The sequence below is a fragment of the Erythrolamprus reginae genome, chromosome 2 (genome assembly GCF_031021105.1).
Source record: "Erythrolamprus reginae isolate rEryReg1 chromosome 2, rEryReg1.hap1, whole genome shotgun sequence".
In the NCBI taxonomy this organism is placed as follows: domain Eukaryota; kingdom Metazoa; phylum Chordata; class Lepidosauria; order Squamata; family Dipsadidae; genus Erythrolamprus; species Erythrolamprus reginae.
The window spans coordinates 105,861,193-105,875,142 of NC_091951.1; the positions used below are offsets into that span (position 1 = coordinate 105,861,193).

A 13,950-nucleotide genomic window follows, 5' to 3' on the forward strand; every position below is an offset into this window, starting at 1 on the left:
GATCTCAGCTGTAATCAAAATGTGATCAATGATAATTAATTAATTGATGAATACAATGGCAGAAGGAAAACTATCTATGCTGTATGCCTGGGAAAGTAAGAAAAAGGAGAAGGATGTAACATTAGACTACTGCTCATCTGTCTGGAACCCATGCCACATCTCAGACATCAACACCCTTGAAAATGTCCAAAGATAATTCACCAGAAGAGCACTTCACTCCTCCACTCGAAACAGAATATCCTACGAAAATAGACCGACAATCCTGGGCCTAGAAAGCCTAGAACTATGGCGCCTAAAACACGATTTGAGTATTGCCCACAAGATCATATGCTGCAACGTCCTACCGGTCAATGACTACTTCAGCTTCAACCGCAACAACACAACAGCACGCAACAGATTCAAACTTAATACGAACCGCTCCAAACCTGACTGTAAAAAATATGATTTCAACAATCGAGTTATCGAAGCTTTCCTGAACCCTGAGGGGAATGAAAAATAGCCCAATGGGCCTACCAGAAGTCTTGAGGCTTCAGTGATGCCTGTGCACATGCATGGGGGGCAGCATGGGGATTGTGCACATGAATATGGGCACACCCACATGCACTATCGTGCATGCATCCTTTTGATACCGTACCCTAGCTGAAAAAAAGGTCACCATCACTAATAAAAAGGTTTAATTATGAATAAAAAAGCTGAAATGTATGTCAGGATGTAATACTGATGAAGTCTAAGTTGTTGTGGGTGCATATGAAAGTAGGAGTCCAAAGATTGTTAACGGGTGGCTGTTATCCCCTTCTATATATTGCCGTGAATATTTTAAAAATATAAAAGACAGGAAGCAAACTCTGAAAGGGATTGATTTACATATAACTGAAAGTATTAAAGTAACAGTGGGGAAATCAAGAAAGTTTGAAATGATAAAAGAAGCCTTTTGACCAAAATGCTATTATCTTCAACAAACGTTTAACTTAATCAGGCCAATTATATCCTGGTTCAACCACTTCAATCAGATGTAATGCTAAAGTTGGAAAACATGGTAGAAGACGACTATTTCCCAGCATCTGAAGAGGCAATCTCATCACCAAAGAATGCATATTTAATATAAATTACTAACCTTGGAGATATATCACATCCTTGTTGCATAAACGCTCCCAAGGAGAACCACAGACTATTAAATATCCCAAATTCATTGGTCTGGTCATTAGCTGGTTGGTCACGGCCTTCCTCGACCTCCTCATTGTGCCATTCATAAGGGCTGAAGCGACTAACCAGAAAGAGCACAACGCTGACACCAATATAGGCAAAAACTATGCACATCCATATCTCATAAGCTAAAGGATCCAGGAAGGAAAATACCCCAGGTTTGGATTTTTGAGGCTTTTTAATCATGATAGATATTCCCAGGCTCATAAAAGGTTTGGAAAAGTCTATAACTTCTTCTCGCACTAGAGTTATAGTTAATGGTGCAACAGCCACATCAGCTCTCTGAAAAAAAAGGAAGGTTGGCGTTAGAACATTCTGAAGATCTGCAAAATACTATATTGAGAATACATGAAGTTTTTGAAAGCAAAGCATGAGTTTGGAAGAAGCATGGCATTATATATATTTAAGATACTAGAACAGTGATGACAAACCTTTTTTTCCTCGGGTGCTGAAAATGCATGCACGTGTGTACTATTATGCACGTGCAAGAGCTCACACCCATAGTCTGGGGAGGGTGAAAACAGCCCCCCTTGCCCCCCGGGGGCCCTCTGGAAGTCGTAAACAGCCCATTTCTGGTGAGCCCAGTAGGCTCATTTTCCACCCTTCCCAGGCTCCAGAGGCTTCCCTGGAGCCTCAGGAGGCAAAAATGCCCTCTCCTGCCCCCTGGAGGCCCTCTGGAAGCTGAAAATACCCTCCCAGAGCCTCCGTGCAAGCCAAAAATCAGCTGGCCGGTGTGCACATGCATGCTGGAGCTGAGCTAGAGCAATGGCTTGCGTGCCGGCAGATATGGCTCTTTTGTGCCACCTGTGGCACGCTCGCCATAGGTTCGCCATCACTGGAATAGAATATTACTAAGAAGTTTGGCTTTTATGTATACAAACAATTTGAAAATCTTAAAAGTACAATTTAATTTTTTTTGATATTTTAATTTGATTTATATCATATTCTTCCCTGCCTTACAGATATACTTGGATTTATATCACTTTATAAGTGAAAAACAAGAATCATCCAAATGTGGTTTCACTATTTCTTTTTGTGCAAATAATTATTTATTGCATCTCATGAAAACTGTTGATATGATCCTTTAATAATTGATGTCCCAGTGCAGGATCTATGATATTCCTTAATATCTATTCCTACCCTCTTAAAAAAATATATATATCAGGAGATTAGAAAGTCCCAGGAGAGTGATGTCTTCCCATTTATTTTAAGATGGAGATATACAGTTAGCTGTAAATTGCTGAATCAAATGACTTGCTTTTAACTATATGGTATTTTTCACAATGTTTAAGACAGTTTTTCATATTTTTCTTGCCCTTATTTAAAGAATAATCTCAAGTAACAGCAGCAATTGAATGCAAACGTGCCACTGGTGTTGAATTATAGTAACAATACCTTTGAAGATGCTCTGGCATAATTAGCTTTTATAATACAATAATAATATTGTATAATCACTTATTCAGAACTAGAAACTTACTCCATAGACTAGCTCTCCAACCATGCCATTCCACATTTTACTTTCAGAATCTCGAGCACCATATTTTCCATCAGCAACAATCTGCAAGCTGTAGTTGTAGCCAACGTGTTTTGCAATTTCAGCAGCTAATTCTACACAATATCCCTCATATCTCAAATTTCCTTCTAATGGTTCATTGCTCTTCTTTTGCATCACATATGGAGATTCCTGAGAAAAACAGAGGAAGTAACATGATCAATGATTCAATGTTTTGGCAATTAAAACAGTTTTGCATAATGTTAAAATCTTTGCGTTTGATGTGAAATGCTAAGTTAAATGTTTCCACTACTGAAGTGCTCTAGAAATGCTGTCAGAATACATTCAACATGTATATGTTCCCTTTAATTTTAAATATTACCCCATTTGTGCATTTTGGGATGATGGAAATAAAGTTATGACTTTTTTAAAGTACAGTGTTCCTTCGATTTCCAAGGGGGATGCGGTCCCACAGAGTTGGCCTTCTCCGGGTCCCGTCAACTAAACAATGTTGTTTGGCGGGACCCAGGGGAAGAGCCTTCTCTGTGGCGGCCCCGACCCTTTGGAACCAACTCCCCCCAGATATCAGAGTTGCCCCCACCCTCCTAGCCTTTCGTAAGCTCCTTAAAACCCACCTCTGTCGTCAGGCATGGGGGAATTGACATGTTCCTTCCCCCTAGGCTTATAAAATTTATGCATGGTACGCTAGTGTGTATGATTGGTTTTAACTTGTGGGGTTTTTTAAATTAATTTAAATATTGGATTTGTCTTACATTGTATTGCTATTGCTGTGAGCCGCCCCGAGTCTGCGGAGAGGGGCGGCATACAAATCTGATTAAACTTAAACTGAGACCGCCCACGAAAGTCAAATTTCCGCGAAGTACAGATATGGAAGTAAATACACCATTTTTGGCTATGAGCAGCATCCCAAGTCTTCCCTTAACAGTTTAAACCCCTAAATTACAATTTCCCATTCCCTTAGCAACCATTTAGATTATTACTCACCATGTTTATTTATTAAATTTTATTTTAAAAAATGTTTTTTAAAGGCCGACGAAAGTTTGGCAATGACATATGACATCATTGGGCGGGAAAAACCGTGGTATAGGGGAAGAAAAAGGAAAGTATTTTTTAATTAATATTTTTTAAAAACCGTGGTATAGACGTTCCACGAAGTTCGAACCCGCGAAAATCGAGGGAACACTGTACTTATTATATCCCAGTCTTGAGTCTGATATTTTCTTGACATCAAAACAATTGAAACATTGAAAATCTTTTGTTGTAGAACTTACATTAGTTTCCAGTCCTACAATGAGTTTTAATTTGTTGAAATCCTTGAATGGTGGCATGTCCCAAAGGTGCTTTTTTTCAAGAGGCAACAGGATGTTCTGGTTTGGACCAGAAAGTCCAATTGCCTCTTGAAAAAAGCACCTTTGGGACAACCATGACCTGGATGACTCCATAGACATAAATGGTGGGATGCACATCTCAGTACTTGTCATTCAAGGTGATGAACAAAAAGTAGGGTAGCCTAATTATAAGCCATCATGCTCAGTCTTTATGTAGCAGAAGAAAAGGAGATATATCATTTGTGTCAGCCTGCAGACAGGCAAATGAGGATATCTTTTTAGGTCCCATGAGAGATTGACATTAAATCTTCCCCAGTTAAAATGTTCATTGTACCCTTTTTGTTTTCCTCTTAAAATTGGAGAGAAGATTTTGACATCACGTGGGAGGTAGTACAGAGAATTGCTCCATGAGGATCTGTGATTCTATACGAACATATAAGAATGACAAGCCAGAATTATGCTGAAAGCTTCTATCTTAAGATTTGCTGGTCAAGCTGTCATTTTTCTATAGAGGGCTACAAAAGATAGGAAGCTTTGGAATACTAAGACAGCGTAGATAAGACAAGAACGGAATGTTATTCCTAGAAATGGAGAAAGAGTGTGCATACTCCTATAGAGTCTTCTTATTAAAATTAAAATTTAAAATGGCTGGTCCATTTATTTAATCAACATACAAAATGGAAATAAACAAGTAAGTACATAATAAATAGTTTCGAAGAAAATATCTAAAATGTAGACTGTGCCTAAGCACTTTGATGGTTTTGTTTAAAATCATTATTAGGACAAAAGTGATATGTTCTCAGTAGGCTTTATGAATAGCTTAAGGAAGGAGAGACAGCTGCTGTCTGGAGCTCCACCATTACCACTGTGACCAATACCATAATCAATGAATTCCATAAAGAAGATTCCATGGGTGCCTTTTCGTGCAAAAGCAACTGATTTACAAAGCTCAGCCATATTATTACTTCAATAATTATCACTTCAACCAATTTTTTCAACAAGCATAAGAAACAACAAAGCAAAATTAAATTAAACATGAATTAATCAGTTTAGTAGTCTATAGAAAATTATTCCAAGACTTAAACAATTCATAAGTATATTTATTTGTTAATGGATAAGAGTTAAAATCTCACTACTCTTAAGCAGGAATGTCAAACTCATGGCATCACGGCAGTGTCATGTGACATATCAGACTTTTTTCTTCCTTCACTAAACTGGGCGGGGTCAGCGCCAACATATGACATATCTGGTCTGTGAGCCACAAGTTTGACACCCCTTGCAGCTGTTGTCTAAACAGCAACAGCTATAAGCAATAGAAATGGAAAGCAACAAAATTAACTTTGGCAAGTCCTCTAAAATAGCATTTCTCAATCTCAGCAACTTTATGTGTGGACTCCAATTTCCAGAATTCCCCAGTTAGTAGATGGGAAATCTTAAAAATTTCTGAGAAAGCACTGATCTAGGATTTTTAATTGATAGGCCCATTCATAAAACATATTTTCATTTAATGATATTTTTTTGATAATGGAAAGTAATCATCTTCATTTAATGCAGGATTCCTTACCATTACACCACAACCTACTAAAAATCATATGTGTTGTGTTGATTATCAATCCAATTTACTGATTAATCTAAACTTCAAGAAATAATACAAAATATTCAAAATAATCAAGGGGGCTTTATCAAAACTAGACACATTTCAGATAATATTCAGTTGGTGGAAAATTTGGGGGATTTAAACAAAAAGAAAGAGAAAATTGCACACATACATGCTTTGTGTGTGTGTGTGTGTTAAAGTCAGTGTTGACTCCTGGGGTCTGCCTGGACAAATCCCTGCAGTTTTCTTAGCAAGGTTTTCCATTGCTTTCTTCCTATTGCTGAAAGCGACTTTGTGCCTAAGGCAGGACTAGAACTAAGTCTCTTGGTTTTCAACTGGTGCCTTAATCACTACACTAAATTGGATGTTGTGCATCTTAGCTCCATGTGAATTGCTGAGAGAAAATTATAAAATGAGTTCAGAATCTTTATGGGACCCTCAATAAAGTGATGGTAAATGGCATTTTTAAAAATGTTTAAATCTTTTAAAAATACTAGGCAGAGATCTCCACTTTTCCTTTGAATCTTTGTTTAGAACACCTAGCTTGTGCTATTAGACAAAATTATACTCGCTGTCATTTTTGTATAATTAATTAGAATATCAATTGGTATTCTCTGCTGATGATATTTTATTATTTATCTCTGAGTCTTGTACAGTAATTTAATTCCAGCTTTGCTGAATTTGATTAATGCCTTTGGTGAAATTGCAGGATATTCTATTAACCAATGTAAATTGGAAATGATTTTTGTATATAAAATTTTGTTTATTCATGCATTAAGTGATTATCATTTTTATATAGATACCGAATTTATCAATTATTTAGTTATTCTTACTCAAAACAACATTTCTCAAACTGTAACACTAAATGCAAGTAAGATATATAGAGAAGCTTCTCTGTTCTTTGGCAGATGGGAGTTATTAAAATTAAACTTAGGCTAGGATCAACACTAAAAGTGAATAGAATTCTCAATATTTTCTTTTTTGCATGGATCCTTATCCAGAAACATTTTCTAAAATTCAGTAGGCTGTTCTATGAGGTACTTCAATTCTGAAGATACCTTCAGGATGCAACTATTAATTGGGATGGGAGTTTTGAATTTTCCAAATTTTGAATTATACATTATGCATGACTTTTGATTAATATCAGTACTTGTGGTCATTTTTACTTAGTGTATAGGTACTGTCTGTATCTTTTTATAATGAATAACACCTTTAGTTAATTGAACTGTTTTATATTCAAAGTATAATAGATTTGCTATATTTTCTTTTAATTATATTTATTTACAAACTGTTTATTATTTTTGAATGCCTATATTCTTTTGAACTATGTAATGGCTATATTCATATAGCAAGATATTGATAGGGCAACAGAAATGGAGTCTCTATGCCCTGATTACTATCAGCCAAGATATTTTTAATTTGTTTCTTACAATTATAAATGAAAAGTAACTTTTAGATATTTGAAGTCTTTACTGATACTTTTAATCACTCACTTATAATAATTTACATGCCTTTTTATTAAACAAACTCCTTTTGTTTTAGAGTAGATGACCAGGTTTTCTTTAATATGCCTTGATATTAAGCACTTGGAGATTACACCATAAAGTTCTAAAGAGAATAATTGCATCATAAGCATACAAAAGATGGCGAGCAAATTTATTTCTTAGTATTGAAGGAAAAATATTTTTAGGCATACTCGCGATTATACAATTAATGGAGAAACTGAAAAGGAGTTTTAAATGATTTGCTTTCTTAACCTGCTTCTACATGAAAAACCTCCGAAAAGAGACATTCCTTATTTTAACCTAAAGTGTCAATATCAGACATATTGTAGATATAAAATGTCATTCAGGGAAAGCATGGAATCTTTTTTCAGGAAATAATAACCTAATTTGCCTCCAAATCTAACTGAAATGGAAGTCTGATGTCCAGCTTTAATCACAGCACATTTTTTCAGCCTCAGGAATCACAACAGCTGCTGTAGGAAATATCCATAGCCATCTTATCCAAATGTCATATGAATATTTGTAGAAGGTTGAATTTCTAGCCAATCATGTACTAAACATCTATTTATGAAATGTTTATGAGGAATCTCATATAATTACGGAATAATAGCATGATAGATGACAAGCTCCTTTTCCAAGCTTTTAAGGCTGACTAAATTTCATTTTACTTCTGTTCTGTCAGATGTTTATCCGGCTACTTGAAAATGTTGAATTGGGGAACTTATTATTACGAATCAAATTTGTTCCCTATGTTTAGGGACTTTTTAAATATAAAAAATATATTTTTATTTCTCCATGTCAGGGTCAGCTCTCCTCATTAAAAATACATGAGTAGGGCAGTAAAAAGAAAAAAAATATCAATGATAAGGAAAGAAGCAGTTTTTACAGCGTCTATTTTTTCAGCTTCTTATTATTGGAATTTATTTATTAGCTCTATATCCTGCTTTTTGTCTCAGGAATTTGATGGGGAAGCTTTCTCATTATTTCCACAAGTATCAAGGGAAGTGTCAACAGAGAGAAATTGGATTCAAAGCCATCAAGTAATTTTCATTAAAAAGGTGGACTTCAATCTAGGTTTCCTTAGTTCTAGTCCAACATCTTAAACAGTAAATCCTTTGACTTCCATACTGGCTAGAGAATTCTGGGAATTGAAATCCACCCATCTTTGAGCTGCTAAAGTTGAGAAACACCATACCAGTTATGACATCCATTTTTTGGCTACTCATTCTGTGGGTGTGGCTTGGTGGGCATGGCAAGGAGAGGTTACTACAAAATCCCCACTCCCTCCCCACTCCTGGTGGAAGAATATTGCAAAATCCTTCCTCCCTCCCTGCTCCTGGTGGAAGGATATTGCAAAATCTCAATTCTCACCCACTTTAGGGCCTGCCAGAGGTTGTATTGGCCCGCTTTCTGAACTACTCAAAATTTTCACTACTGGTTCTCCAAACAACTCAAAATTTCCACTACCCGTTCTCCGAACTATTCAGAATTTCTGCTATCAGTTCTCCAGAACTTGTCAGAACCTCCTGGATTTAACCCCTGCATCATACGGAATTGATATCTTATGAACTATTCAGTTTCATTCCCATCGTATACGGCTTGATAATTTTAGTTATGTGGCAAGACTTTAAATGCTTTTGCTTTAAATATTTTGCTTCTGAAATGGTACACCATTTTAAATGAAAGAAAACTAGGATGGAATTTATTGAGATAATGGTCTCAGTATCAGAATACTTACAAGAATAGTTGTGACAATATAGGTCCTGTTCGGCAGATGTGTTTCATTTGCACCTTGCTGTTCTGTGATGGTTGGAACAAATTTTTCATCTTCATTCCAATAGCCAATCTAGAAATAATCAACAGAATATTGTACATTTTTGGAAAAGCTCATTGTTCTATATCCTGAGATTCCATATTTTGAGAAAACTTTGTGGTAAATATTGTAGAAAATAAATCCACTATTTTTCAAACACAGAAATTTTTTTACATTTCAAAATTTGTGGCATTATTGATTTTCTACAGACATCTTAAAGACAAAGGAAAAGTGTAAGATGTAAGTACTTTATGTATGTATTTAGGTGCAGTTTAGATTAATGAAAGCATATATTTTATATTAATATTTTTTGAGATAGATCTGATATTCATATTTTCACCTTCTCCTTTTGCATATCACCATGCACAAATTCTCCTCAAAATTTTAAACTTCCAATGACTCTGTATCTTTTTAATTCAGAGATTAGATGAGTTTTACTGGCAATAGGAAATCATCTGGGAATTAATCTATTGTTAATACCTTTAGGAAAAGTATCAGAAGTTATCACATTTCAATTTTCTGGATGTGAAGTCACAGTTCTTAAAAGATTAATACATTTACTTTTTAAAATGCTTTGAGAGAAAATGTTACATTTAAATTCATATTAAATATTAAAAAAATACTAACTGATGAATTTTGGATTTACAGAATTAAAATATACCACAAGAATACACAGGTCATAATTATCAATTTAAAAAAGCAACAGAGATAGACTTAAAAGGCTTAAAATCCATTGTGTTATATTGTTTAGTTTTTCATTCCAGGATTAAGGGTAATCCTAATTTCATTAAAAATTAAAGATGAATCTATAAAAATACCTACCAGAGTAATGGATGAAGTTATGGAGGGATTACTTACTTTTAAAAAATGTTGATAGAGGCTCAGACATCTTTTTCAACTTTATTTAATCTCAAGGAAGACTTACTTGCTTACAGAATGACCCTTCACAAGATATGTTGATCTCTGATTGCAATAATAACATTTGATTTGATTTGACTCTTCACAAAGCAGCTTTTTCTCACACCTAAATTTCCTGATACTTCATGATACATCATTCCAGGAAGTGTTAGAGAAGAAAAGAAACCAGTCTGTGAAGAATCTGCATATTATGCTTTCTAAAAGTTGAAGAGACCCCAAATTTACTTCAATAGAAATTCATGAGAAAAAGGTTTCAAATCCTATACTACAAAAATAAGTGCCAGAGATAAATCCATTTTATGCTTTATTTACACAAATGTTTTAAGTCATGACGAAAGCGGCAGCAGGGAATCAATGTTTTCAGAAACAAGTTCGATTCCCAAGCTAACCAGGTTTACCTTTCTGATCCCATCATGTTTCATTTCAATAACATGAAGGGTGTAATTAGTTCGATGTCCTTTCTCGTTAAACTGGACAGTTCCTGTCAGTCCTTCAAAGCGCACCTATAAAAAGAGGATAAGGAGGTAAAAGATGACAATCGTTACAATTTTTTTCTATCTCCGCACACCTCTTAACTCAGATCAAAGGATATATGTATGGATCAATACGTATCAAGTTTTTTCTTCAGTTGTTTTCTTTTCAAGTTGTCTGCACTGAGGACATAACCTCATTTGGATACAGGTAATTTCAACTTTCCAGTTCAGACTTTTTGTCAGGTTCTGAAACCCAGGAAAGACACATTTGGGATTCTTTTAAGCAGATGCCTTTATTGTTTATCACCTAAAGACAGAAATCTTGCCAAAGTAAAGCAGATTACTTGCACCATTTAACACATCTCAATGACTACTTCAGCTTCAACCACAATATATGAGCACACAATAGTTACAAACTTAAGGTAAACCGCACCAAACTCAATTGCGGGAAATATGACATCAGCAACAGAGTGATCAATGCCTGGAATACACTATCTGACTCTGTGGTTTCTTCCCCAAAGCTTTAATCTTAAACTATTTACTATTGACCTCACCACATTCCTAAGAGGTCTGCATAAGCACACCAATGTGCCTATTGTTCCTCTCCTAATGATCCCCTTTTATTCATGCTTTGTATGGTCGGAGATCCCCCCCCTTAAAGCCCCAGCTGACAAGGGACGGGTCTCCCAGAGGTGGTGTAAGGCTGTTGACCTTCCTCCCTTCCTCGAATCCTGCCAAACACGGCTCTGCACTGGGATCGGATGGCCGGCAGGTTCCCACAGTCCCGTGCCTGCCTGCCTTCCTCCCTGCCTTCCCTATCCTCTCTTACAGCCAAGTCTACCTCTCTGTCTGTCTGTCTGTCTTCTTCCCAGCCAGGAGACTATGGGGATGGTGAGTGGGGCTCCCTGAGCCTCTTATAGTTTAGTTTATTATTACTAGATTTGTATGCCGCCCCTCTCCAAAGACTCTTCCTTCCTGGGCCACGTGGAAGCTGAAGCTCCAGTAGGTGTGGCAGACTAGCCCTGCCAAGGAGAGAGAGCAGCTATTGGGCGGGGGAAAATTGCGCCCAGCTCCTGTGCAGCATTGGAAAATGCTGTGCAGCAGGCCGTTGCTGGGTGTGCGGCAACGCACCTTAGAGGGAACAGTGATTGGAAATATGTAAAGATATAATTATATTCTTATACATGATACTAGAAAGAAGACAAGAAAAAGAAAAAAATAAGAAGAAACATTAGATATAATAATATTCATATGCAGTAAAAAATAAAAGAAACATTAGGATAGGGGATAGAAGGCACGCTGGTGCACTTATGCACGCCCCTTACTGACCTCTTAGGAATAGGGAGAGGTCAACAGTAGATAATCTAAGGGTAAATTTTGGGGGTTAGGAGATGATACTACAGAGTCAGGTAGTGAGTTCCACGCATCAACTACTCGATTACTAAAATTGTATTTTCAGCAGTCAAGTTTGGAGTGGTTTACATTAAGTTTGTATCTGTTATGTGCTTGTGTGTTGTTGTGGTTGAAGCTGAAGTAGTGGTTGACAGGAAGGATCTTGTAGCATATGATTTTATGGGCTATGTTTAGATCGTGTTTAAGGTGACATAGTTCTAAGCTTTCTAAACCTAGGATTGTAAGTCTAGTTTTGAAGTCTGTTGTAAGTGGAGGAGTGGAAGGCTTTTCTGGTAAAGTAACTCTGGACATTTTCTAGAGTGTTTATGTCTGAAATGTGGTGTGGGTTCCAGACTGATGAGCTGTATTCAAGGATTGGTCTGGTGAAAGTTTTGTATGCTTTGGTTAGTAGTGTAAGATTGCTGGAGCAGATGCTGAATCTTACTACAGTGGTACCTCAAGATACGAACCCCTCGTCTTATGAACAACTCGAGATACGAACCCGGGGTTCAGAAAAAAATTGCCTCTTCTTACGAACTTTTTTCGAGTTACGAACGCCAAACCTGAACTTCCGGGTTTGGCGTTCGGGAGGCTGCTGGGAAGCCCCCCGGCTGTTTTAAAAGGTGACAGCCGGGCGGCGGGGCTTCCCAGCAGCCTCCGAACGCCGAACCCGGAAGTTCGGGTTTGGCGTTCATAACTCGAAAAAAGTTAATAAGAAGAGGCAATTTTTTTCTGAACCGTTCGGAGGCTGCTGGGAAGCCGCGTGGCTGTTTTAAAAGGTGACAGCCGGGCGGCGGGGCTTCCCAGCAGCCTCCGAACGCTGAACACGGAAGTTTGGGTTTGGCGTTCGGCTTCGGGAGACGGCTGGGAAGCCGCCCGGCTGTTTTAAAAGGTCACAGCCGGGCTGGGGGGCTTCCCAGCAACCTCCCGAACCCCGAACTTTTGCTGAACTTCCGGATTCGGGGTTCGGGAGGTTGTTGGGAAGCCGCCCGGCTGTTTTAAAAGGTCACAGCCGGGCTGGGGGGCTTCCCAGCAACCTCCCGAACCCCGAACCTTTGCCGAACTTCCGGGTTCGGGGTTCGGGAAGTTGCTGGGAAGCCCCCCAGCCCGGCTGTCACCTTTTAAAACAGCCGGGCGGCTTCCCAGCAGCTTCCCGAAGCCGAACGCCAAACCCGAACTTCCGCGTTCGGCGTTCAGCGTCTGCTAGAAAGCTGCGCGGCTGTTTTAAAAGGTCACAGCCAGGCTGGGGGGCTTCCCAGCAACCTCCCGAACCCTGAACCCAGAAGTTCGGCAAAAGTTCGGGGTTTGGGAGGTTGCTGGGAAGCCCCCCAGCCTGGCTGTGACCTTTTAAAACAGCCGGGCGGCTTCCCAGCAGCCTCCCGAAGCTGAACGCCAAACCCGAACTTCCACATTCGGCGTTCGGAGGCTGCTGGGAAGCCCCGCCGCCCGGCTGTCATCTTTTAAAACAGCCTGGGGGCTTCTCGGCGGCCTCCCGAACGCCGAACCCGGAAGTTCGGGTTTGGCGTTCGGCGTTCGGGAGGTTGCTGAGAAGCCCCCAGGCTGTTTTAAAAGGTGACAGCCGGGCGGCAGCATTTTTTTCCAGGGTTTTTTTTTTTGGTTGCACGGATTAATTGACTTTACATTGTTTCCTATGGGAAACAATGTTTCGTCTTACGAACCTTTCGTCTTACGAACCTCCCCCTGGAACCAATTAGGTTTGTAAGATGAGGTATGACTGTAGTTCTCTTACTAACAAAATCGTTATCCCCATAATCTAAACTATAAAGAATTTATAAATCACACTTAGTCCTGACTTTACAAGTCATTTGTTTAGCAACTATTCAAAGTTACAATGGGGTTGAAAAAGGTGATTCACAACCAATCCTTGCACTTCAGACCCTTACTCTATTCAGGCAATCACATGATCACTATTTGCAACTGTTGCATATTTTGGATACTTGCAATGTTCCATGATCACCATTTGTGACCTTCCCATTTAGTTTATGACAAAGAAAGTAAACCAGGAAGCTATTAGGAAATCACAAATCGTGGATGTGGGATGTCTAATGATTTTTTAAAAAATTGTATAACAAATGCAACTGGGACTGCAGGAGCTGCTGTTGCTAAGTGGTGAAGCCATGCTTTGCTTAGCGATAGTGTCCCAACTGAGAAATAACTACCTCCAAATTAAAAACAACAAAACAGAAG

At 38.2% G+C, this 13,950-nt stretch overlaps 1 protein-coding gene across 3 annotated transcripts in view; it reads right to left on the minus strand.

Moving 5' to 3' along the window:
• GRIA1 (glutamate ionotropic receptor AMPA type subunit 1) overlaps positions 1-13,950 on the minus strand; it is a 309,938-nt gene that overhangs the window by 72,908 nt on the left and 223,080 nt on the right. For all 3 annotated transcript variants that reach the window (XM_070739030.1, XM_070739028.1, XM_070739029.1), the window contains exons 8-11: positions 10,276-10,380; positions 8,885-8,992; positions 2,681-2,887; positions 1,115-1,485 (exon numbers count right to left, since the gene is read on the minus strand). In XM_070739030.1, the coding sequence (XP_070595131.1) occupies positions 1,115-1,485; positions 2,681-2,887; positions 8,885-8,992; positions 10,276-10,380 (791 nt within the window). The remainder of the gene's footprint in view (positions 1-1,114; positions 1,486-2,680; positions 2,888-8,884; positions 8,993-10,275; positions 10,381-13,950) is intronic.